At 41.6% G+C, this 24,678-nt stretch overlaps 1 protein-coding gene across 2 annotated transcripts in view; it reads left to right on the plus strand.

Moving 5' to 3' along the window:
• Positions 1–24,678, plus strand: part of dnah9 (dynein, axonemal, heavy chain 9) — a 507,475-nt gene that overhangs the window by 185,644 nt on the left and 297,153 nt on the right. For both annotated transcript variants that reach the window (XM_072558306.1, XM_072558307.1), the window contains exons 37-39: positions 8,636–8,809; positions 9,457–9,664; positions 20,685–20,850. In XM_072558306.1, the coding sequence (XP_072414407.1) occupies positions 8,636–8,809; positions 9,457–9,664; positions 20,685–20,850 (548 nt within the window). The remainder of the gene's footprint in view (positions 1–8,635; positions 8,810–9,456; positions 9,665–20,684; positions 20,851–24,678) is intronic.

Genomic DNA, 24,678 nt, shown 5'->3' on the forward strand with positions numbered 1-24,678 from the left:
GGGATTAACTTAATATTGGCCATATGACCACTGTCAATTGTGTTAAAATCTGACTCGCTAATGCCCTTAAGAGAAGCGAAACTGACCTAAATGTGACTCCAGACTTCAAGTGATAATTTCTGTGCAATGAGGGATGGGGAATAAATGCTAGATCAGCCGGGAATGCCCAAATCCCATTGAATGAATAGAAGGAGAGACTTAAGAATGTCAAGCTTTAGTTCTGAGATGAGAAAAAGGCCAGATTTGAAATAAGTTGTGAATATATACATCTTCAGCATCTTTAAAGGAAGGTTATAGGTTTTTGATCCAATTCCTTCTTTAGAATGAGGAGACTGAAGGAAGATTCCAGTTTAGTTTTTCCTTCATATTATCAGCTGTGATGATCGTTGACAATCGTAAAATGCCTGCTGATGGATTTCTGTTTGGAGCGTGCCTAATAATTCTGATGGTTTGTCACTTATCATTATTGTCAAGACTCAGATGGTTTTCAATGGGGAGGTTTTGGAAAAGAGAAAGGTACGTTAGGTGATCTTTTGCAATTGAGCTTGGTAAATTTGACTGAAAACATTTGGAAGGGAGCACTGTCTTGTCCACAGTGCAGATTACTGTCTGAAAGGAGTTAAAAGCAAAATCAAAGAAGATAATTCTAAACAAAAAATAAACCCATCAACATCACAAAAATAAATCTTTCTGGTGCACATCTTTCAATCTCTTCAATGTTACCCACTCTTTATAATGACAGATGCTTGGCATTTTCAGCATTTTGTTTCCATTTTAGGATTGCAACATTTGCAGCTATGTTCTTTTTAGCTGAATTAAATTACTTCTCCTTTAAAACCCTTTTCTCTCAATATGTAAGGTGATTGTTAGTAATCCTGAATGCATTCAATAAAACCTTTTCTAACCCCACCTGACCTGGCTACAATGCTTTCAGTGCTTGCATTTGATATTTGTAGAGAATATCTTAAAGCACATATATTAAAAAAAAGCTTTTTCAAAGCTGAGTAGGTTGTCCTTTTCAATTTAGGTTGTTTGAAAATGTGTAAAGAGATTAATAGTGCATTTAAATATCATCCGTATGAGAAAATGTATTTGAAAGATGCTTAATTCTGACTCACTACTTGTCAAACCTCCTTTGACAGCACGTTCCAAATCTTTGACCTCTACTATCTAGAAGGGCAAGGGCAGCAGATGCAGGATAACATGCAATTGCCCCTCCAAGCAGCACCCCACCCTGGCTTAGAAACAAATTCCCATTCCTTCTCTATTGATTAGGCTGGACTCCCTTACAGTGTGGAAACAGGCCCTTCAGTCCACACTGACCCTCCGAAGAGTAACCCACCAAGACCTGTTTCCCTCTGACTAATGCACCTAACACTATGGACAATTTACCATGGCCCAATTCACGTGACCTGCGCATCTTTGGACTGTGGGAAGAAACCGGAGCACCCAGAGGAAACCCATGCAGACACGGGGAGAATGTGCAAACTCCACACAGACAGTCACCCAATGTTGGGATCAACCTGGGACCTTGGTGCTGTGAGGCAGCAGTGCTAACCACTGAGCCACCGTGTCACCCCAAGTTAAAACCTTGGAATTACCTTCCCAAGTCAAAACCTTGAAATTACCTTCCCAATAGCAATGTCAGAGTGGACCTTAACAATACAATGTCACTATTGCCTTCTCGAGTGCAATAAGGAAGGACACAAAAAGTTTACAAGGCTCACATCTGATGAACACAAAATTTTCAAATGACCTCTCAACCTTGACAATGTCAATTGCACCTCTTCATGCTAATTATCCTTCGATTTTGAAGCCTGCAGAATGCAAAAACATAGTCAAACCCTTCTTTGTAGCCAAGTGTTGAGCAGCTCAAAGTAGTTTCTCCAGTTGTTCATTTTTCTTGCTCCTTGTGATTGAAATGTTTCTCACTGATATCACTGCAGAGATTGATAACTCACTAATCACTGGCACAGAATTGGCTTCTTGTCCCTCCATGGCCCTCTGTGGCTGAATTTATTTGCCTGCAGCTGGTTTGTTGAGGAGGAAACAATTTTTTACAAAATTAAATTTTGTCATCCCCCATCCATTTTCTAGTACAGTTTATAACTGAACACTTTATTTCACAAGTGGCGGATGGAATCTCATGGAGGGGAGTGTGAGCAGGTGATATAGTTTGGCAGAAGGGATAGGGAAAGGCAATGCAGACTGAATGCCACAGTTGGAAAGAGTGCAGGGACAGGAGACCTTGAGATACATGGGTTTCAATTCCAGAAGGTGGCAGGATATATTGAAAGAATAATTAGCAAGAGATTTTGTGCTTTACAAATTGAGGTATCAAGTTTGAAAGCAAGCAACTATATTAAACCTTTGTAAGACTCAAATTAGACCATTTTTAGATTACTGCATTTGTTTTTGGTCACTGCATTTTAAGAAGAAAGCCAGAGTTTTTCTGAGGTTGCAGAAGCTTTCTTTTACCAGAATTCTCCCAAGGATGGGGAATTTTAGCTACAGTGTTAGAATGGAGAGGTTGTGTATGTTCTCCTTGGAGCAAAGGATGTTGCATGGAAATTTAATGGACTATGTAAGAATATAAAGTTTCTTTAAGGTGGACATAGCAAAGTTGTTTTCTTTAATTGTGTAATCACTAGTTGGGGGGTGGGCAACTGATGGTTGAGAAATGGAACCTCTAGCAGCAAGTGGTGTTGGAGGACTCTGAGCAAAGGACATGATCAGCTCTTTGGGACTTCCACCAGCAGGTGGCAGTGGTGAGGCAGGCAGCTGGAGAGGTTGAATAGATTCACTGGAAAAAAGGAAATGTCTTTGGTGGAGAGAGGTCTGATTGGAAAGAAGGGAGGCAGACAAAAGAATCCCTCTGCCCACTGTAACCCACATGGTTCTTCCATGTACAGAGCATATATAATTCTGTCTTATCTTTGATTTCCCTTCCTGTTTTATTAATTTGATGCCAGTGGAAGGAAAAAAAAACCCTGTTTCATAATTAAAAATCACACAACACCGGGTTATAGTCCAACCAGTTTAATTGGAAGCACATTAGCTTTTGGAGCGTCGCTCCTTCAGCAGGTGATAGTGGAGTCCACCACCACCTGATGAAGGAGCGATGCTCCGAAAGCTAGTGTGCTTCCAATTAAACCTGTTGGACTATAACCCGGTGTTGTGTGATTTTTAACTTTGTATACCCCAGTCCAACATTGGCACCTCCAAATCATGACTGTTTCATAATGTTTGGGTCGTACATATTTTCAAACTGTCGTGTGAGGATTTGGGTAAAGATTGCAGGGAGAGATGGGGTGAAGAACTGGAACTCATTGCCTGTTTAACTTGTATCCAGCATGAACTTCACACCCACGCATATGTGCATCTTACTGCACCATTCCATATCTGTCTTCCATCCCAAGCCTTTTGTAGCCACTTGCTTCGTTATAGAATTGCTACCTACGCTGTTGTCACAAGGTGACCGCTGGTTGGATGTTGTTCCCCCAATGTGCTCTGATACTTGAGAGGAACATACCTGCTAGTAGACATATGATGCAGATTTAAACTCTGTTATCAGAGTTTGCTTCAGAATGGGACTGTACCATCATTACTCAGAGATGAGCGCCACCTTGTATAATGAATGGGCAGTTTGTAGTTTGATTAATGGTATAGGCAATACATAACATTGAAATTATTTGAAATTATTTTTCTTCAATTAGTTCAAATTATTCCATTGCCACTTGATTCATATCTGAATCAGTTGGAGTTCCTTCTAACATATGTATTTTAATATTAGACTTGCTCCCATCACAATATCATACTCTTGTCTGTGAAGACAAAACACTGGCTGCACTAAATCTTGCAGTGGCAGTATTCAGTTTGGTTGCTGCTGAATAAATAGCAGCAATGAAGATGTAAATGATGAGATCAACAATCGTTTCCCCATAAAACCGAGAATATCAACTTGTTGATACTGTGTATTATATGTAGTGTCTGTGTGATTAGATTCAGTAATACCTCTGAGTTGACAATGTAATATCCTTAGTGATTCTACCATGAATTGCAATGGGTATCGAGAGTGAAAGCATTATTGCGGACAATTAATGTTTGTTGGACTTAATGTAGACAGGCGGAACAGTGTTGCCATACTGGAGCTGCACATCTAGCACACACTCGTCCTTGCTTTACTAAATTCAGTATTAAAGAAAACCACCCTCCTCGCTTTACCATTGCTGTTTAAAGTCAGAAGTCACATGACACCAGGTTATAGTCCAACAGGTTTTTTTGAGTCACAAGCTTTCTGAGTGCTGTTCCTTCATCAGGTGAAGTGGATTTATGATTTCAAATAAACCTGTTAGACTATAACTTGGTGACTTCTGACGTTGCCCATCCCAGTCCAACACCAGCACCTCCACGTACTTATTATTTCAAGGCAGCCCTCTTATGATTGTACAAATGTTTGGGACTTGACATCTTTGTTCAAGTTGCAGAAGTCTACAGGGAAGACAGCATTCCATCTCACTCCTGACTTCTGTCATGTAGATAATGGACAGACTTTGAGGAGCCAGGATGTGAGTTAGTATTGCAAGTCTCTGATCTGCTGTTGGAGCCATTGTGTTTATGTAGGTAGTCCAGTATTTGGCCGATGGTAACCTCAGGATATTGATTCCATTGGCTTCAACAACGGAAATACTGTTAAATGTCAATTGGAACGGTTAGATTCTCCCTTGATGAAGATGGTTATTGTCTGGTACTTGTGTGGCATGAACTTCACTTGCCACTGCCAGCTCAAACCTGGTATTGTTCAGATCTTGTTGCATTTAGATGTAGATGCTTCAGTATCTTGAAGGTTCAGGAATGGTGCAGAACACTATGCAATCATTAGTAAATATTCTCATGTCTGACCTTATGAAAGGAAGGTCGCTCATGGAGAAATTGAGATGGTTGAGCCGAGAACACTAGCTGAGGAAATTCTGGAACTGAAATGACTAACCCCCAACAACCACAACCATCTTGGTAAAAACAATGACTGCAGATGCTGGAAATCAGATTCTGGATTAGTGGTGCTGGAAGAGCACAGCAATTCAGGCAGCATCCAAGTGGCTTCGAAATCGACGTTTCGGGCAAAAGCCCTTCATCAGGAATAAAATTTATTCTCTTCCAGCACCACTAATCCAGAACCACAACCATCTTCTTATGTGCCAGGGATGACCCCAATCAAGGAATATTTTCCCACAATTGCCACCGACTCCAGTTTTTCTAGGGCTCTTTGACGTCTCAGGAAGTGGCATTGTGGTAACGCCATTGAATTAGCAATCCCAAAGTCCAGGCCTAATGCTTGGATGATATGGTTTCAAATCCTCCTGAGGAAGATGGTGAAGTGTGTGCTCAATAAAAATCTGAAATTTAAAAAATACTAGCTTAATAATGACCATGTAACCATTGTTTGTATAACCAATTGCCCATTTTTCTTTCGGGAAGAAAATCTGCAGTCCTTGTCTGACCTAGTCTACTTGTGACTGCAGACCTGCAAAGACTGACTCTTAACTACCCTCTGAAATGTTCCTGGAAGCCAGTCAGATCAAGGGGCAATTAAGGATGACAATTAAGCTGACCCAGCTAGCATTGTCCAAATCCCATGAACTCTCACCTCACACACGGAAATATATTGCCATTCCTTCTCTGTCACTGTGTCAAAATCCTGGAATTCCCTCTCTAATGACATTCTGGGTCAATCCACAGCATGTGGACTGCAGAAGTTGAAGAAGGCATCTCATTACCACTTCTCAAGGGCACCTCGGCAATAAAGGCTGGCCCAGCCAACGATGCTCACATTCCACAAAATGAATAAATAAAAAAAAAACACATGGAGTACTTTCACGGTTACTGCACATCTGTGCATGGATACAATATAACCTGCCTCCCTCTGGTGAGATACTGTTGCCTCCAATGTGTGCTAACTTCTCCTGCAAGAAAAAAAAAGTGAGCATCAATCTGCTTGCATGATGTGACTTCCAGGACTGAATAACCGGAAGTGTGCAAAAGCATTTGTGTGAGGCTTGCAATAACGGTAAGTGTGGAGGGTATGGTTAAGCACATGCATGTTAGTTATTTGTTCTTGACAGATGAGTCATGTAGGTGAGGTGATTCGAGTGGTGGCTGAGTCTAGTGAGTTGGTAAGGTATGGCATTTGAAGATCCATTCCTTGATCATTTGTGATTGAGTCCATGGAATTCACTGCGCCCAAAACCTGGAAGCATTGGCTCCCACAGCTGTCTGCTCCCCTGGCCATGTGTCTGAAGATGGCTGTCCTTACATCCTTACACAGTGCTGTTCAGTGCAGCATTGGAAGCCTTTGATCCCAAGCTCTCTCATGTTGGGCCATTCTTCTCTATTTTCCAAAATAGACTCACCCTATATACAACTGTTTTCAGCCATTAAGCATCTTTCATCTATGAGATGGAGGCAGGCTTTAAGATGTTTCAGGAAGTTATGTATGACTCTAGGCCTCCTGCTGATGCACTCAGCCAATGAACAATGTGGCGAACTCTGACTGCAGGCAGGGATTTTGCTGATGAGAGGGCAACCCAAAGATGGCATGTTGTTTGAATTTCTGTCAGTGAGTGTAGGTTAATGATGCAACACAAATCCTGCATGTGTTTTCAGGGGCTAGCTAATTTAGCTCCAATCGGTTTGACTGCAAGTACAGCTCGAGAAATCCAATAATCTTTTGATCCCTAATTGTAAAATTGATCCACGTCCAGTTGCATGTCATTTTCTATCTCTAGGGCCATATGAGAGCAACTGGAGAAGGATAGCAAAAGAAAAGCTAACAAACGTGCAGAAGATTCAAAACATTTTTTGACCGTAACAGACCATTCATAAGGTAGACTGGACTGGAGTGTGGATTAAACTAGAAACTACTTTATGCGAACCTCGGCTATTTACATATTTGCCTCCTGGTAATCTCATATTGTTTTATTGAGCTTTTTAATGTGAGTTGTGCTCACCTCAGTCCTGTACAGTTGTGAAGCTAAAGAAGATAGAGTCGAAGGAAGACCATGTTATGATAGGTAGATGGATACATGATTAGCCACAGACTACCAGGGGCCAAGGCATCCCGCTGTTAGAAATTAGGAACAAATTACTATAGATGTTGGAATCTGTACTGAAAACATTAAATGCGCCGGCATTTACTTGTTATTTTCAGTCTCTATTAGAGAGAGAGAAAAACAAAGAATGACTTAATAAAGCTTGTAAGAATCCCACTCCAGATCAAGAAACATAGCTCATGGCGAGGAAGTAGCTCTGAAGTGTATTGCATCTGGAACAGGAATTAAACCCATATTGTTGGCATTAATTTAAATGACTCATCTACCCAACTGAGTCAACCATTCTCCTTGTTGGAAAGTAGAAAAGAGAACATCATGATAAAGAGAATGTGCACTGATCAGAAGGATGATATTCCCAGCAACGTGAACTAGAATGTCAACTTTTCTCACTATATATTAATGACGTAGACAAAGGAATATAGATTCAATCTGCAGATCAGTCTAAATTAGCGAATGCACTGAGACATGAGCCAAAGGTGAAAGGGAGCAGACACAATTGGGCTGGATTTTATACCACCTCTTGGGCTTCTTTTTGAACAGAGTATGATGTGTAAAATAGCCCATTGTTTTTGCACTCACCTCTGATCCACTCTCCATAAAATGGTTGGGAGGGGTGTGTGTGTGTGGTCAAATGGACTGCCCACCGACAACTTGAAACCAAATATTTATGAGAGAATTGGACTTGCTGATTGACCCAAACATGATGCTGCCAATAATATCGTTGGCATAGATAGAAGGGTGGGAGTGAGAAGGCTTTTTTTTTAAAACAACATTGTTGAATGGGGATGGATTGGGTGAAAAATATGCATTTCCCCTCCCTCCCATGATGTGGCGCTTGATCATTCTTGTCAAAACGAAAAGTCAATCACTTGGGATCCAAGGAAGACAAGTCAGAAAAGTTAATTAAATGATGAGACTGTTTGCACGTCTTCGATCCTTTATGTTCTGCTGTTCTTCTGCTCCATATGAAATGCAATGCACCTTTATTTATATCTTTACAATAAGTCCTCAAATGCCGCTGCCTAGTACAGGGTCTAAAATATCTCACTTCATCCATTCTTTTTATACTGGTGTCTCTGTTGCTGATGCCAGAGTCCTGTGATCAGTTATACCGTCACGATTTATATGAATCATCTACATACAACAGTTTGTGCGGAAATGATTGTTCCCTTTGGTGAGATAATCCTGAACAAGAGGGCACCATCTTGGAGCAAGGCCATTCGAGTGTGCAGCCTGGAAGCACAGCCTTATGGAGAGGGAAATTCAAATTCATTCCCCTAGAAGTCTGTGGGCACAGGTTAACATGTATTGTACTCAGCTTAAATTGGTCGATTTTTGTAAGAGAGGAGTAGGAGGAATACAAAGTTGAAACACAAAACTGCCATAACATGATGTATTAGTTGAACAGTCTTGAGGAGTTGAATAGCCTATTTCTGTTCCTCATTTCCTGGATTGAGAGCTTATGGAATCCACGTTTGAACATGAAGAGAGAAAACACACTAATTTCACATTCTGTTTCCTACCAGCTTATTGACTACAGAGTGGAATTCAGTAAGTGGTGGACATCAGAGTTCAAGACCGTCAAATTCCCATCGCATGGCACCGTTTTTGATTATTACATTGACTCAGAGACAAAGAAATTTGAGCCCTGGTCCAAGCTGATTCCAAAATTCAATCTTGATCCTGACATTCCTTTGCAGGTACGCAATTAGTTTAGGCTTAATACTTCTGAATTTTAAAAGTACATGATGTGCTGTTTGCAGAGACTTCTCACTTCCATGTTAATTTGTAATTGGAAGTCTATTTTGCCTTCTGTTGTGACACGTTTGTTAATGTGAATCTTTACGAATTAGAGCCAGATGATTGGTGCCAGGATGGCACATTGCATTGGAATTCTAACATGCCGTGTTTTGATATGGGTTGTGTCCAACATTTCCCTGAATCTGGGCAGTTTCACAACAGCTAAAAAGTTCTCACACAAGCCAAGCATAAGTTGACCTCATTAGTTTAATACATGTGAATGGCTAAAATATTTAAAGGAGCTGCACATTCAAATTGTTTAGCATATTTAAAAGTTATGGCTTCTTAATTTACGCCTCTCTTATTAAAGCTACTTCATACTTCTCATCTGCGTGAATGAGAATGAGGTCTGATGGGGTCTTGATGTAACTTGGCAACAAGCAACAGCAGCTCAGTCCCTGCTTTGTGCTTACGTGAGAGATGGATATGCCCCAATGATGAATTTGTAAATGATAAACTTCACTTTTGTACCATACACTTCAGAGAAGTGCGGAAACATTTGCAGCTTGCTGCTTGTTGATGCTGGCACAATTTTTATTGTTTTCAGGCATGTTTGGTGCACACCATCGAGACAATTCGTATCCGTTACTTCATGGAGAAGCTGTTGGATAGACGCCGACCTGTCATGCTTGTGGGCAATGCTGGGACAGGGAAATCCGTGCTGGTGGGTGAGAAACTTGGATCGCTGGATCCTGATGAGCACATGGTGAAGAATGTACCATTTAATTACTACACTACCTCTGCCATGCTACAAGGTAAGAGAATCTCAGCTAATCAGGATGTGGAAATGTATGAATTCTCAGAAATTAATATCAAAGGCTTTTTTTGAAGGCATTACATTTCCTGGTGGTCATTTGTTGAATACATTGTTTTACTCATAGCACATGAAGGTATTGAGGAGGCATTTAGGAAGAGTGTTCCTCAAACTTTTTGTGTGAGAGGATTGAAAGTTATGAAAGTGATCTAGACAAGATGAGTGTGTGGTTAAAGAAATGCCAGATGATATTCACGATGAAGGGCTTATGCCTGAAACATTGATTTTCCTGCTCCTCGGATGCTGCCTGAACTGCTGTGTTCTTCCAGTGCCACATTCTTTGACTGATGTCCAGCATCTGCAGTCCTCACTTCCCCCACATGTCATATACAGTGTAACATGGACAAATGTTAAATTATACATTACATAGTAAGTGTGAAAAACAGAAAGGCAGGGTATTAGTTAAGTGGAAATATACAGATGAACAGGGGGGTCAAGGGGTCATTGTACACCAGTCAATGAAAATAGACAGGCACTGCGGAAAGCAATTGGGAAAGCAAATCATATGTTGACCTCTGTTGCAAGAGAATTTGAGTCCAGAACTCAGGATGCTCTATGGCAATTGTACAGAGTCTTGATGAGATCACACCTGGAGTTCATGGTACAGTTTTGGTCTCGTCATCTAAGAGAGGATTTTCTTGCCAGAGAGGGAATGCAGCAAAGGTTCACCAGGACAGCGACACTGTCTAACTGGGCCTCAAATTAAGAAGAATAGGAAGGAATCTGATTGCATCATATAAAGTTCTAACAGGCCTGGACAAATTGGTTGCAGGGAGGGTGTTTCTCCTGACCGAAGAGCCTCGAACCAGGAGTCACAGATTCAGGATCTGAGACGTGTCATGGATGGCTTGAGATGAGAAAATCTTTCTTCGCTCAGAGGGTACCCAACATGTGGAAAGTCTGAGTCACTGAGTATACTCAAGAAAAAGGTTGATACATTTTTAGAGATTAAAGGCAACGTGGAGAAAGTGCAGGAATATGACAATGAGATGGAGTAACAGCCATGATCCTAGTGAATGGTGGACCAGGCTCAAAGGGCCAAATGATGGCCTCCTGCTCCTAGTTTGCACGTCTGTTTTTTTCCCCACTGTGACCTCATTTCAAGACTTGAAAATTAAATCAATGGCCATCACAGTGAGAACTGTGGGACGTGGGGGGAGGGTGGTTTTGACTCTGAGACTGTGGGAGGGCCAAAGTATGTAATCTTCAGGGCTTTATAGAACCTACCTTTTACACTGGCTTCTATGGAGCAGGAACTGGGCTGTAAAGATCAGCCAGTTAGACCAGGCCCACCTTTTTAAAAATAGAGGATTTAAAGGGGCCACGTAGCTGTTGACATGGCCAACACTCTGCAGCCTTATTTCTTCAGAGCTCGTGACCCCAACCCACAGTTTGTGATGCCATGTTATTAAAAAAATGCTTTATAAAATGCCCGGAAGCCATGGGAACAACCATGTAGCTGTCTGCACAAAATAATGCTTCAGAGTACTTTACAGTGCGAAAGATCGATGCACGTGTATAACGAGAAATCTAAACAAAGGGTAACAAGATTGCTGGTAATAAATACTCTATTGCACTAAATCTAATGCAGTCAAATCTTCATGATTGTCATTGGGATGATGAGGTCACTGTGCAAGATAATGACTTGATTATGGTCTCTTTAATAGATCGCAGCTATTGACACCAGCTCTGTTTACCCATTTATAACAAACACTGGCCTCCAAGTTCCTGATTGAAAATATTCATGGAAATTTTCACTGTATGCTGAGCACAGATTGTTCTTTTCCTGATGTCACAAGAAATGTGTACTGAGGGCAATTTTCAAATTGCAGAAAAGACAGTAGTTTGAGCAGCAATTATGTTTGATCAGCCCTCATCTCTCACTGTTGCAGAGATTTGCAAAGAATAACAAAAATCAGTTGTGAGAGTACATCTTCAAAAATAACAGTAATTGATCACCAAACACCTTATTCCCTTTACCATCAAATGCATATTATCATCATGGAATCCCTGCATTCAGCCTAACATGTCTGCACCAACGTTCTGAAGAGTATCCTACCCAGACCCACTCCCCTATCCCCGTGACCCCGCATCCACCATAGCCAATTCACCTAACCTTCATATCCTTGGACACTAGAGGTAATTTTGAATGGCCAATCCACTGAAACTGCACATTTTTGGACTGTGGGAGGAAACCGGAGCACCGGGAGGAAACCCATGCAGGCATGCATATCTTGACACTTTCTTTCCCCATTGACTCATCTCGCCTGGTCACCTGGCCCTTTGCAGCAAATAGGAGAGTTTACAAATGAGCGGTATCCATGTTTTCTGTTATTCATGAGAAGTCTTTGCCCCATTCCCTGTGGCAAATGAGGATTTCTAGCCAACGATATTTCCTGAGTAAACATAGTAAATTCAAATCAACTGTATCAATAAATTTTAAGCTATTGTGAAATGATTAAGTTTGTAGTTAAGAACCCATGAAATTTCCTGAATAAACAAACAGACTTCCAAAATGCTAACTCAACAGATGTCTAGACTGAGTACATAAGAATCGGAAAAGATGAAACTTATATATCTGGTTATCATAAGAGGATACCAATTCAATGGTGTGAAATATATTCTACCTTCTGTCAACGTTTTAAAACTTTTAAAAACAAGTTTGGCTCTCCACCTTACAAAGTTGATCTTTTATCGGCAATTTGTAAGTTGATATGAATAACAATCTTGCAAATAGATTGTTTAATAGGTAGTTCTACCTTCCAGTCAAAGCACTGTCATAACTCATTGCCTGAACAGAAATTACAACCTGGAACTTTAATATACGATGAGACAAAAATATAATAGTGGATCCTCCTCACCCATCTTCCCCCGGTCCCCATCCTTGATCCCTGCCTCTAACAAAGAATATTGTCTAAATCTCAGATTCCCCCCTCCCCCACCCCCCCCTTGCCCCCCAACAGAAGAGGAGGAAAAGCTGAAATGAAAGATGTGAGCAGCTTTGTCTCCTAACTCCTTGTGGTGAGCTGGACTAACTTTCGTGTACATCAGATGGATTTTCATCTTGGCTAGAGGTGGTATTTGATTGGCCACTGTTAGATTTTGATCATCTGGTGTAAAGATTGAATATCTGATTCTAAGAATTGAAAATGATGAATCATTCAAATGTGGGATCAAAACCATCCAGAGATTTGAAGACTGAAAGTCAAGGCAGCTCTTGCCGAACCAGCTTTCCATCATTTGACTCTGTCTCAAGTTTTGAAGGGAGGGTGATTTGAGTATTGCAATAGACTCCTGTGTCAGTATTAGCACTATACTTGTACACCATTTCATAGATGTCTAACTGTCAGAAGGTTCCTTATTTTACTGGCAGTCTTCAGTAAATTTCTTGGGCCTCACAGTAAATGTGTCACCCTCCATTTCCTTTAAGATTGTGACAATGTTAAACTTTCAACTTTATTCCTCAATTTAAGCAACCTGCTAATTGATAGCCATGATTCTGAGTACGGAAGCCCCATTCTGTAATGGTCTTATTATTAACAGCAATAACAACAGCACTAATTTGGCAAATTTGCATGTGTCAATGATTTTATGACGTGGAGGTGCCAGTGTTGGACTGGGGTGGGCAATGTCAGAAGTCTCACGACACCAGGTTATAGTCCAACAGGTTTATCTGAAATCACAAGCTTTCGAAGCGCTGCCCCTTTGTCTGGTGAAGTCACTTCAGTAGTGGCATCAGTCGCTCGTTGTCATTTCCTGGAATTTATGTACAAATCAATAATGTACATTGACATTACTGAGGTAAACCTTATGGAAAATCTGGACTGTTATTGCAGGCAATATAAACTGTTTCACCCTTGTTCGTATCCTTGTGCACCAGAATTGTCTTTTTCATTTAGGATTAAACAAGTTGTGTAGCTAAAAGGCGACATATGTAAGAAAACAGATCATCAGTTGCTATCTCAGGCTAAATCTTTTATATGTAAAGATAAACTCCTGTCAAGTGAATTTGTTCAGCTTCACTCTAAGCTGGACTTTTTCATTTCCATTCCCTAAGTGCATCTGAAATGCACTGTTATTTATTAATGCAATTCATTTGTACTGTTGGGACATAATTTATTCAATATTCAGTGGTTCAAAAATTCTCTTTACAGTTCCTCACTGTCACTGAATCTCATTAAGCAGTGACTCATACTGTTGGTATATCTATAAATGATCTTTTAATTTTAGACAAGCTGAAGCATAGTTTGAATATCTGTATTTTTAAAGTTTCACTGCGACATCACTGACAAACACGTCTGGATATACAAAATGCAAGGAGTGTACCCTAGATGTTATAATGGAAGGCAAGGCAAAAACAAAATTGTGGTTGTCTTGGAATGCCATCACTGGACAGGAAATTGTCATTTTTCTGCATTGCCAAGTTGTGAACAGGGACTGGAGAAAGTGAATACTACAGATGCTGGAGATCAGAGTCGAGAGTGTGGTGCTGGAAAAGTACAGCAGGTCAGGCAGCATCCAAAGAATAGGAGAATCAATGTTTCAGGATGAAGGGCTTAGGGCCGAAATGTTGATTCTCCTGCTCCTCGGCTGCTGCCTGACTTGCTGTGCTTTTCCAGCACTACACTCTCAACTGTTAATAGGGATCTCTGAATATTTAGGTCCTTGTTAGAGTGGTTACATTTATGCAATCGATTTTGATTTAGGCAGGAACAAACCACCATAGACCATGAAGTATATTCAAGCTAACTTGGTTTGAAAGACATGTCAGACATCACTCTTCTCTGTTACCCTGTCTGTACCCTCAACAGGGGTATCTGTCTTCCCAGTCGTTCTCAGTATCAGTTTACTCAGTGTGTGCAGTAGAATGGCCATGGAAGTCATGTTTCCCTGAAAAAGAGGGAAATTTCAGATAGAGATAGCTGAATGGAGCAGAAGATTCCAACTGGCTGCTCTTGTATTTGTTTATTTACTTAGGCATGTCAGTTCCAGCAAGAATTCAATATTGATTTTGGTGCCAGTAATAATAGAAGAGAGTACAGAGACAGCAGATTGCAGAGCTGTCTCAGTCAGTGATCCAGCTCCTGAACATAGCGTCAGCTTTCCTTCCATCTGTGATGCTTCTTTGTTTCAGAGTATAGCACATTCTCCCTGCAGTATCTTTATCACACAGCCCTCCTGAGTTGTGAACTTTTTCTTGTCTCTCACTTCTGTCTAACAATGACCAAATGTCCAGATAACATACAATGAAATGGTGTGCAAAATGCCAAATAGATAGCTGTTGAAAAGATTGAAATAAAGAAAGAGGTTTTAAAGAAAGGACAGAGGTTTCATAAAGGTTGCAGTGGAGGAAATATAGATACAGAAATGTAGAATGAGCCAAAGGGGTGCATAAGATGGAAATGTTCAACCATGTTGTGATTTTTGAGAAGGACTAATCTTGAGTTTTTGTTGATGGGAACAGAGTTATTTTTCATTCTCCACAAGCAGCTGCATGAGTCCAAGCCCCCAAAATCTGAAGCTATTTCTTGGGAAACCTGTCAGAGAAAGAAATAGTTTAACACCAACTAATTAGGGCCTCTTTACTTCTCCAAATAGTCTTGACAATATCATTTTCAAGGTTTGTGGAATTCCAAACTTATGCAGTTTGTTTAATGTAGCATTATTGTGTATTGTTTGCCCATGGGGCACATTGATAGAAAAGTCAGGACCTTTTAAGCCCGTACTAAATGTGGGCATCTGTACAGTATATTCACAAAAGTTACTTTTAAGCAATTTGTCAGCCAGGCTATTGCTTAGTTGCTAGAATTATCCTTGCTCCCACTCCCATTCCCTCAGACAATGGAGAGAAACTCAGAAAGGGTACACGCACCCACAATGTAGTGACGTTTGCTGAGATTGTGGATGAGGAGGCTGTGATGCCTCTTGTGTTGGAATAGAATTAGAATTTTTAAAAAAATCCTTACAGTATGGAAACAGGCCCTTCGGCCCAACAAGTCCACACTGACCCTCAGAAGGGTAACCCACCTAGACCCTACATATCCCTATGGGCAATTTAGCATGGCCAATTGGCCTAACCTGCACATCTTTGGACTGTGGGAGGAAACCGGAGCACCCAGAGGAAACCCACACTAACACGGGGAGAACTCCACACAGATAGTCACCTGAGGCTGGGATCGAACCTGGGTCCCTGGCACTGTGAAGCAGCAGTGCTAACCACTGAGCCACCATGCCATTCAATAGCTTGCTGACAATTGTGTACACTTGTTGGTGAATCAATGGCCACTGTTGTAATGACAAAGGGCAATGTTTCCTGTAGTCTATGTGCATAGATGGAAGCATAACAATTGAGAGTGTGTTGAGTAGTCAACAAACAGGCCACACAAAAACAGCAATTCATTTTAAGATAATATGAGAACATGACCATGTGTCAATCTTAAAGTTGTTTTGTAGGTTACCTCTCATTCTAAAATTATGCCTTCTGGTCCTAGACTCTCCCACAAGATGACACAATCTTTCTGCATCTGCCCTCTCAGGTCCCTGAGGTATCTTATGTGGTTCAATGAGGTCAGAGCTGAAAAAAGCACGGCAGGTCAAACAGATTCAGAGAAGGGGATTCGGCGTTTTAGGTTGGAATCTTTCATCGGGGTGGGGGAGGGGAAAGGGGCTGCAAGATAAATAGAGGGAGGAGGGTGGGGCTGGGGAAAAGATGAGTGGGATGGCGATAGGTGGAGCAGGTAGGAGGTGGCTGTGATTGGTCAGTAGAACGGGTGGAGTTGATAGGTGGGAAGGAAGATGGACAAGTCGGGTCAGGTTAAAGGGGTGAGGTGGAGAGGGAGGGCTGAGCCTGGGATGGGCTGGGGTGATTTGAAAGCTGGTGCATTCTATGTTAAGGCTGTATGGTTGTAAGCAGATGAGGCAGAAGGTGAGACATTTGTCCTCCAGTTTGCTTGTGGCATTATGTTGAAGGTAGAGGAGGCACAGAATGGGCATGTTGTCAGGGGTCTCGGACAGGGAGTTAAAATGGCTGGCAACAGGAAGGTGGGGTTGATTAGAGTGTATAAACCATATGTGTTCCCTGAACTGATTCCCAAGTTTGTACTTGGTTTCTCTGACGTAGAGGAGACCACATCAGGAGCAATGGATGCAGTAAATCAGGTTAGAGGAAGTACACATGAACCTCTGCTGGGCTTGGACAGAGGGTGAAGGGGGAGGTGGAACGGCAGGTTTTGTATCTCCTGCATCTACAGGGGAAGGTTCCGGATGTGGTGGAGGGGTAGGTGAGGAATGTGAACCTAACGAGGGAGTCATGGAGGGAATGGTCTCTACGAAAAGTGGATGGTGTGGGATGGGAAATATCATTTTGGTGGTTGGGTCAGACTGCAGGTGGAAGAAGTGGTGCAAACTCAGGAGCCGGTTCAGAGATCATTTATGGTCCATACGCTCCAAAATGTCCCACCTTTCCGGTTACCATCTATTTCAACTTCCCGTCCCACTCTCTCCCGATGACATGTCCATCCTGGGCCTTCTCCACCATCAATACAAGGCCACATGCAAACTGGAAGAACACCTTATCTTCTGTCTCGGGAGCTTACAACCATACGGCCTTAACATAGAATTCATCAGCTTCTAAATCTCCCCACCCCCACCTCATCCCAGGCCTGGCCCTCCCTCTCCACTCTGCCCCACCTAACCTGACTCTACCTGCCCATCTTCCTTCCCATGTGTCTGCTCCACCCTTCCCACTGACCAATCACAACCATGTCCTACCTGCATCCACCTCTCACCATCCCATCACCTTTCCCCAGCACCAGCCCTTCCCTTTATTAATGTCTCAGCCCCTTTCTCCTCCCCCAGTCCTGATGAAAGGTTCCCACCTGAAATGTCAGTTCCCCTTCTCTGCTGATGCTGATTGACCTGCTGTGCTTTCTCCAACTCCACTCTACACTGACTTTTCAGCATCTTCAGTTATCACGATCTCGATGTTTCAATAAGGTCGCCTCTCATTCTTCTAACCACCAGTGAGTACGTGCCCGACCTGCTCAACATCTCCTTATAACACAGTACCTCTATACCTGGGACCAGTTTTGCATAAAGTGGGTGGGGAAAAATAGGTGGTGGTGTTGGATGGGTTGGGGGGATGCACAGGTACTTGCGCACAACGTGCTGCTGCGTAGTCTCATGAACGGGGAGCAGACTTAGCAAGTGCTTGCTGTGTCAATCCATTGAACTTATTGTTGGGGGGCAGGGGGGGTGTAAAGGTGGAGGGGAGACTTCAGCTATGCTGCAGCACCCTTACATACAAGTGTGTGTCTGCTCAGAAACAAACCCTGAGACAGAGAGAGGGAGCAAGGCAGGCAGACCGAGGTAAAAGGAAACTTCAGAAACCTCCGAGTCCCAGAGAGGCATTGAATCGATTAACCGAATAATCAATTATCCGAATGAAATAGTGCCAGCCCATCTCGTTCAAATAATCATGGTTCCTCTGTATATTACATCCACTGCTTCCCCTTTATTTATCTCACTTCTTATCTCTTGAAAGAATTTGAGTCAATTTGTCAGGCATGATTTCCCTTAAAGTTATGCTGACTCTGCTTGGTCAAATTTTGTATATCCCTCCAAACCCTTCCTATTCATATACCCATCCAGATGCCTTTTAAATGTTGCAATTGTACTAACTTTATGAGTGAATAAAAATGTGTAAATTCCCTTTTTAGTTCCAAGTTGGCTCCACTTCTCCTTTACCTGCCATTTTATTAATGATGTGCTTACAGAAGACTTTGGGATTTCTTTTTCTGTTGGCTATAAGACCTATCTTTTTAACCAAAATCCCTCTTTGCTTCTTGTATTAATTTTTTCACCTCCCTTTGAAGCCGTCTGTGTTTAGCTTGCTTCCCAATTATGATACCTGTCATAAGGCATAAGTCTGTCTTTCTTTAACTTAATTTCTATCTCCTGTGTAATCCAGGGAGCTCTGGACTTTTAAAAATTCATTCAGGGGATGTGGACGTTTCTGGCTGGTCCAACGTTCATTATTTGTCCCGAGTTGCCCTTGAGAAGGTGGTGATGAACCGCCTTCACAAATCGCCGCAATTCATGTGTAAGTCCACAATATTGTTAAAGAAGGGAGTTTTACCCAGTGACACAGAACAAGCGTCGATATATTTCCAAGTCAGAATAGGGAATGGCTTGGAGGAGAGCTTGAAGTGGTATTTGCATGTATATGCTGCCCTTGATCTTTTACATGGAGGTGGGCATGGTTTTGGAAGGTACTTTTTAAATGAGTCTTGGTGAACTTCTGCAGAGCATCTTGTACGTGGTATACACTGCTGCTGAGTGTTGATAATGGAGGGAGTGCCACCATTCTGTGACATCCTTCAATTTATACCAGGGAGACAGCGCACTCACTCATCCAAGGGTTCATTGCCCTCATCAATATTCAGGTCGGACCTCTGGGAATTCTTGCACTCCCTGATTGTTTGGCTTGGACAATCTGTCAGTCACTTTCTCTGTCTGTCTGCTTGCCCTTAACCTCTCTGAATGTGTTACAAACGTAGTTCTGTCTCATGGACATGCCTGTAATCCCAGATCACAAGTTTGCGCAACTGGTAATGCCTCCTGCAGTTGGGCTTATCTTGGTTACAAGAAGTATCCAGGAGCACAGGAGAGGAATAACACTTGGCTGAGTTGCCCTTCCATAACTTTGCTTATATTTTGAAGTTACTGGCTTACTTTAACCTTACTCTTGTGACATTATATTAAACTTCAGTTTTTAACTAAAGTAGAAATCCTTCACCCTCATTCACAAACCAGTTCCCTTTTATAAATGCATGTTGACTTGATCTCATCCTATCGATATATTTTGAAGTGTCCTGTTCTCACATGCTTTATAGTAGATGCTAGCATTTTACCCACCAGTTAGACTAACTGGTCTATAATTCTTAGGTTTTCTCACTCCTTCCTTTCTCAGGAGCGGACTTACATTTTCTATCCTCCATTCTGCCGGGACAGTTCCAGAAAGCTTTTGAAGATGGGAACCAATGCAGCACCATCTCCTTGATCACCTTCATTCAATATCCTGGGATGTAGGTTATCAGGCACTGGGGATTCATCAGCTTTCTGTCCTATTAATTTGGCCAACACTTTTTTTTTTACTAATACTAATTAATGGGAGATATCAGCAGTAGCATACTTGCAGAGAGTGAGAGGTCTGAAAGCCAGTGCCAGATCAAGAAGCCTAAAAGAAATCACTATTAATTCCTGGGAGCTATGACACGCATTGATTTAATTTGAGACCTGTTGCACGACCACTCTTGAAACTACGGTGTGGAAAGACGTTCTGCATTGCAATTAAAAATATATAGAATGGGGCAAGTTCCATTAAGAATTTTAGTGGTTTAAAAGTTAAAGATATAGTCGCCATAGTCTTACCAGATCATAGGGCTTCTCTGTCATTAGAGAGAGACAACTGGTGGTGATTTAACCTGAAGGTCACCGCACCTCAGGCGAGGGGAGTGATTGAGAAGGAGAGTCCTTCATGGGAACCTCAGCCAGTGTGAGAATTTGAACCCATGCTGTGAGCATCACACTGCGTTGCAACTGAGCTAACTATGCCGATTAAATATAGTGTTGTTAGTTGTACCTTTTCTTGTTGTGTGTTTTCTTAAAAGTGCAAAATATGCGAGATCTTTTCTGTAATCTGGTATCGCTCTCAAAGGATATTGTGACAGTACTTTTTAAAATTACATATTATTTAAAGAAATAAGTGAGGTGAAGATTGAACCAAAGTGAGTAGGGGATGGTACTCACAACTTTATTTATAGGGGTGGGCATGTTGCTTCTCCTCAAGTGCAGTGCTAACTATTTATCATTGATAGCTCTGCTGAAGAGTCTTCCCTGTGCCCTCTGGATTTCAAAGCACATGGATTTTTATGGTTACATTTGCTGTTTATCTTTTGCAGCCATACTGGAAAAGCCCCTTGAGAAGAAAGCTGGCAGAAATTATGGGCCACCAGGCACGAAAAGATTGATATACTTTATTGATGACATGAACATGCCTGAAGTCGACACTTATGGCACTGTTCAGCCGCATACACTTATCAGGCAACATTTGGATTATAATCACTGGTAGGTGCACCTTAGACACTAAGGAATATGTACTTCTTAATGCAAAATAACTCTGGAAAGCAACAAACATTTGTACTGAGTGGATGTGACATATATTTGACTTAAGGTGGTGATGCAAATTCAGCTATGGTGAATTATTGGCCTGTTTTATCCTCTGCCAGATCTTCAGTTGAAATGCAAATTGACCATTTCTGCCCAACCAAAATAAATAGTTTAATATCATTTATATTGTTCAACGTGAGGATATCTGGTGTTCATTAAGTTAAAGTTTCCTTTTTTAGTACATTCAGTTCAACAGTAACTGGTGAGATATGTCTGTATACATGGTGCTCTCTGTGGGCAGTTTGTATCCACCATTTGTGAACTTGTAGATTATAATGGATTTGCTCATTCTGAGTGCCAGCTTGGATTATCTGACAACATTCTTGGCACAAATCAAATTTGCATTCAGGCCATACCTCATGACTTGCGCACATTGCTATTTAGAGGCAATATTGATAAACTGCTGCATTGTTGAAGAAGCAGTCTCTGCAGAAAGATGTTACTCTGAAGCCTGTTTTGCCTGTTCAGAAGATCATAAAAATACCCATGGTCTCATTTGAAGAAGAGAAGGTTGTTTACTTACCTAACAACCACAAAACATTGTATAAAAAGCTTCATTCATTGTTTACCAAACAATTTAGACTTTAACTCTATGCCCTGGAGCACTTGACACGCTCACCCTGAACTATCCATTCTGACTATGCCTGTCATAAATTTTATCCATCCAACAGGTCGTCCCTCAGCCTCCGATGCTCTAGTGAAAACAAATTTATTCAACCTCTCCTTATAGCTCATACACTCCAATTCAGGCAACATCCTGGTAAATTACTTTTGCACACTATTCAAGGTCTTGGCTATCAGAATTGTATGTAATACTCTAAATGTATCCTAACTAAAGTCTTATACAACTATAACATGACTTGTCAACTTTAATATTTAACTCTCTGACCAATGAAGGCAATCATGCCGTATGTCTTCTTTACCACTTTATCTGCTTGTGTTGCTGTGTTTAGTGAGCGTTGGACTTGCGCCCCAAGATCTTCTGTATCTTCATGCTCCTAAGAGTCCTGCCATTGCATGTATACTTTACTCTTCCATTTGACCCCCCCAAAATGCATCACCTCACTCTTAGTTGGATTAAATTCCATCTGCCATTTCTCCACCCAACTTTCCAACTGATCTATATGATTAGATTACTTTAGATTAGATTACTTACAGTGTGGAAACAGGCCCTTCGGCCCAACAAGTCCACACCGCCCCGCCGAAGCGCAACCCACCCATACCTCTACATCTACATCTACCCCTTACCTAACACTACGGGCAATTTAGCATGGCCAATTCACCTAACCTGCACATCTTTGGACTGTGGGAGGAAACCGGAGCACCCGGAGGAAACCCACGCAGACACGGGGAGAACGTGCAAACTCCACACAGTCAGTCGCCTGAGGCGGGAATTGAACCCGGGTCTCTGGCGCTGTGAGGCAGCAGTGCTAACCACTGTGCCACCGTGCCGCCCATATCCTGCTGTGTCCTTCCTCAATATCCACAATTTGATCAATTTTCGTGTCATCTGCAAATTTTCTAATCAGACTACCTATGTTTTCATCAAAATCATATGTACGCATCAACTGAGGTCCCAGCACTGATCCTTGCACAACACCACTGCTCACAGATGTCCAGTCAGAAAAACACCCCTTCCTAACTACCCTTTGTAGTCTGTGACCAAGCCAATTTTGTATCCAACTTACCAACTCACCACAAATCCAATATGACTTAATCTCCTGGACCAGTCCACCATAAGTACCTTGTCAAATGCTTTAGAAAAGTCCACTGCCCTACCCTGCTCTCGTCAATCACCTTCGTCACTTCCTCAAAAGACTCAGTCAAATTTGCAAGACAAGACCTTTCTGGCTATACCTAATAAGTCCATTGTTTTCCAATGTGCCCTAGAATATCAACATATCCTCCCTGATCTTACTATCATCTACATCCTTCTCTTTAGCGAATACAGTACTGATGCGAAGTACTCTTTAAGAACCTCACCCACTTTCTCTTCCTCCATACATCAATTCCCCCTTTTGTCCTTCAGTGAACCTACCCTTTCCCTAGCTACCATCTTGCTGCTAATATAACTATAAAATGCCTTGGGATTCTCCTTAATCGTACTTGCTAAGAACTTTTCATAGCCCTTTTTGCCCTCCTAATTCCTTGTTTAAGATCTTTTCTGCTCCCTTTATTTTCCTCAAGGGCCTTGACTTATGTCAGTTTCCTAAATCTCACATAATCTTACTTTTTCTTTTGGATTAAGCCTTCAATATCTTTATCATCCAGGGTTCTGGAATCCTGCCATCCATGTCTTTCATCCTCACAAGGACATGCTGGTCCTGAAATCTGATCAACTAGCCTTTAAAAGACTGTTGCATGTCAGACATGAATTTACCCTCAAACAGTTGTCCCTAATAAAATTTCTCCAGTTCCTGCCTAATAATATTGGAAATGGTCTTTCCCCAATTGCCACTTTTAGCCGAGAACCAGTCTTATCCTTATCTATAACTATCTTAATACTTAGGGAATTATGAGCATTGCTTCCAAAATGCTCCCACACCGAAGCTTTGGTCACTTGGCCAGACTCATTCCCCAGTACAAGGTCCAGTACTGCCCCATCCCCAATTGGACAATCTACATATTGTTTCAAGAAACCTTCCTGGATGCATCTATCAAATTCTGCCCCATTCAAGCCCCAGGACTGACAGAGTGCCAGTCGATACTGGAAAGTTACAATCATCCACAACAACCCTGTTGTTTTTACACTTGTCAGTGATCTGCTTACACTTACATTCCTTGATCTCCTGCTAGCTATGGAAGAGAGAGAGATTAGTGCTTTCTATTTTTCCGCTTGAATGTTTCTGCTGTAATTTCCATGCTCAAGGCTGTAGGCACCTGCCTAGGAACCAATCAAGTGGTTGCTACTTGCCCCAACTGAAAAGCCAATCAAAATGGCATTTCAAGGCAAAAATTGCCTTGAACTCACCCAGGTGGTGCAATTGGGTCTGGAATACTCCATCACTATTTGAATAAGGCAATATTAATGCATAACTCTCAATGTTCCTGTACTTGGAGGTGCCGGTGTTGGACTGGGGTGGACAAAGTTAAAAATCACATAACACCAGGTAATAGTCCAACAGGTTTATTTAGAAGTACTAGCTTTCAGAGCACCACTCCTTTATCAAGTGGTAGAGCAGTGCTCCAAAAACTAGTGCTTCCAAATAAACCTGTTGGACTATAACCTGATGTTGTGTGATTTTTAACAATGTTCCAGTAACTTGCTTTTAAAAACTGCAAACCTTTTACACCAATTCCTTAGTTAAATATATTTTCCCATTTTTAGTTCACAGTCCAAGAAAAGAAGTGGTTCTTACAGTTATCTACAGTAATCTGTAGCTACATCAAATAATGTCTTCACACAGTTTAATAAACTCCATCTTGCCCCCAAATTTACTATTAGAATTGAGTAATCAAATTAGCTCCCTTTTCTAATGTACTGGTCGATAATCTGCCAATGGTTTCTTTACTGCTATGTACTAAAGGCCTGTGTTCACTGGTCAATATACACATTGAGATTCCGAGAGTTGCATATGCTACAAGATTAATCTTATTGCCAGTGTCACGGATAGTGCCCCAGCCATCTGTTCACCTAGGAAGCTCGGTGTTCAGATAGGATGCTTCCAGACTATTTTCTATGATAATATGATGCCCTTGATCGAACCATCATTCCCTGTGTGTTGC

Source organism: Chiloscyllium punctatum, chromosome 39 (genome assembly GCF_047496795.1).
Source record: "Chiloscyllium punctatum isolate Juve2018m chromosome 39, sChiPun1.3, whole genome shotgun sequence".
NCBI classification, from domain to species: Eukaryota; Metazoa; Chordata; class Chondrichthyes; order Orectolobiformes; family Hemiscylliidae; genus Chiloscyllium; species Chiloscyllium punctatum.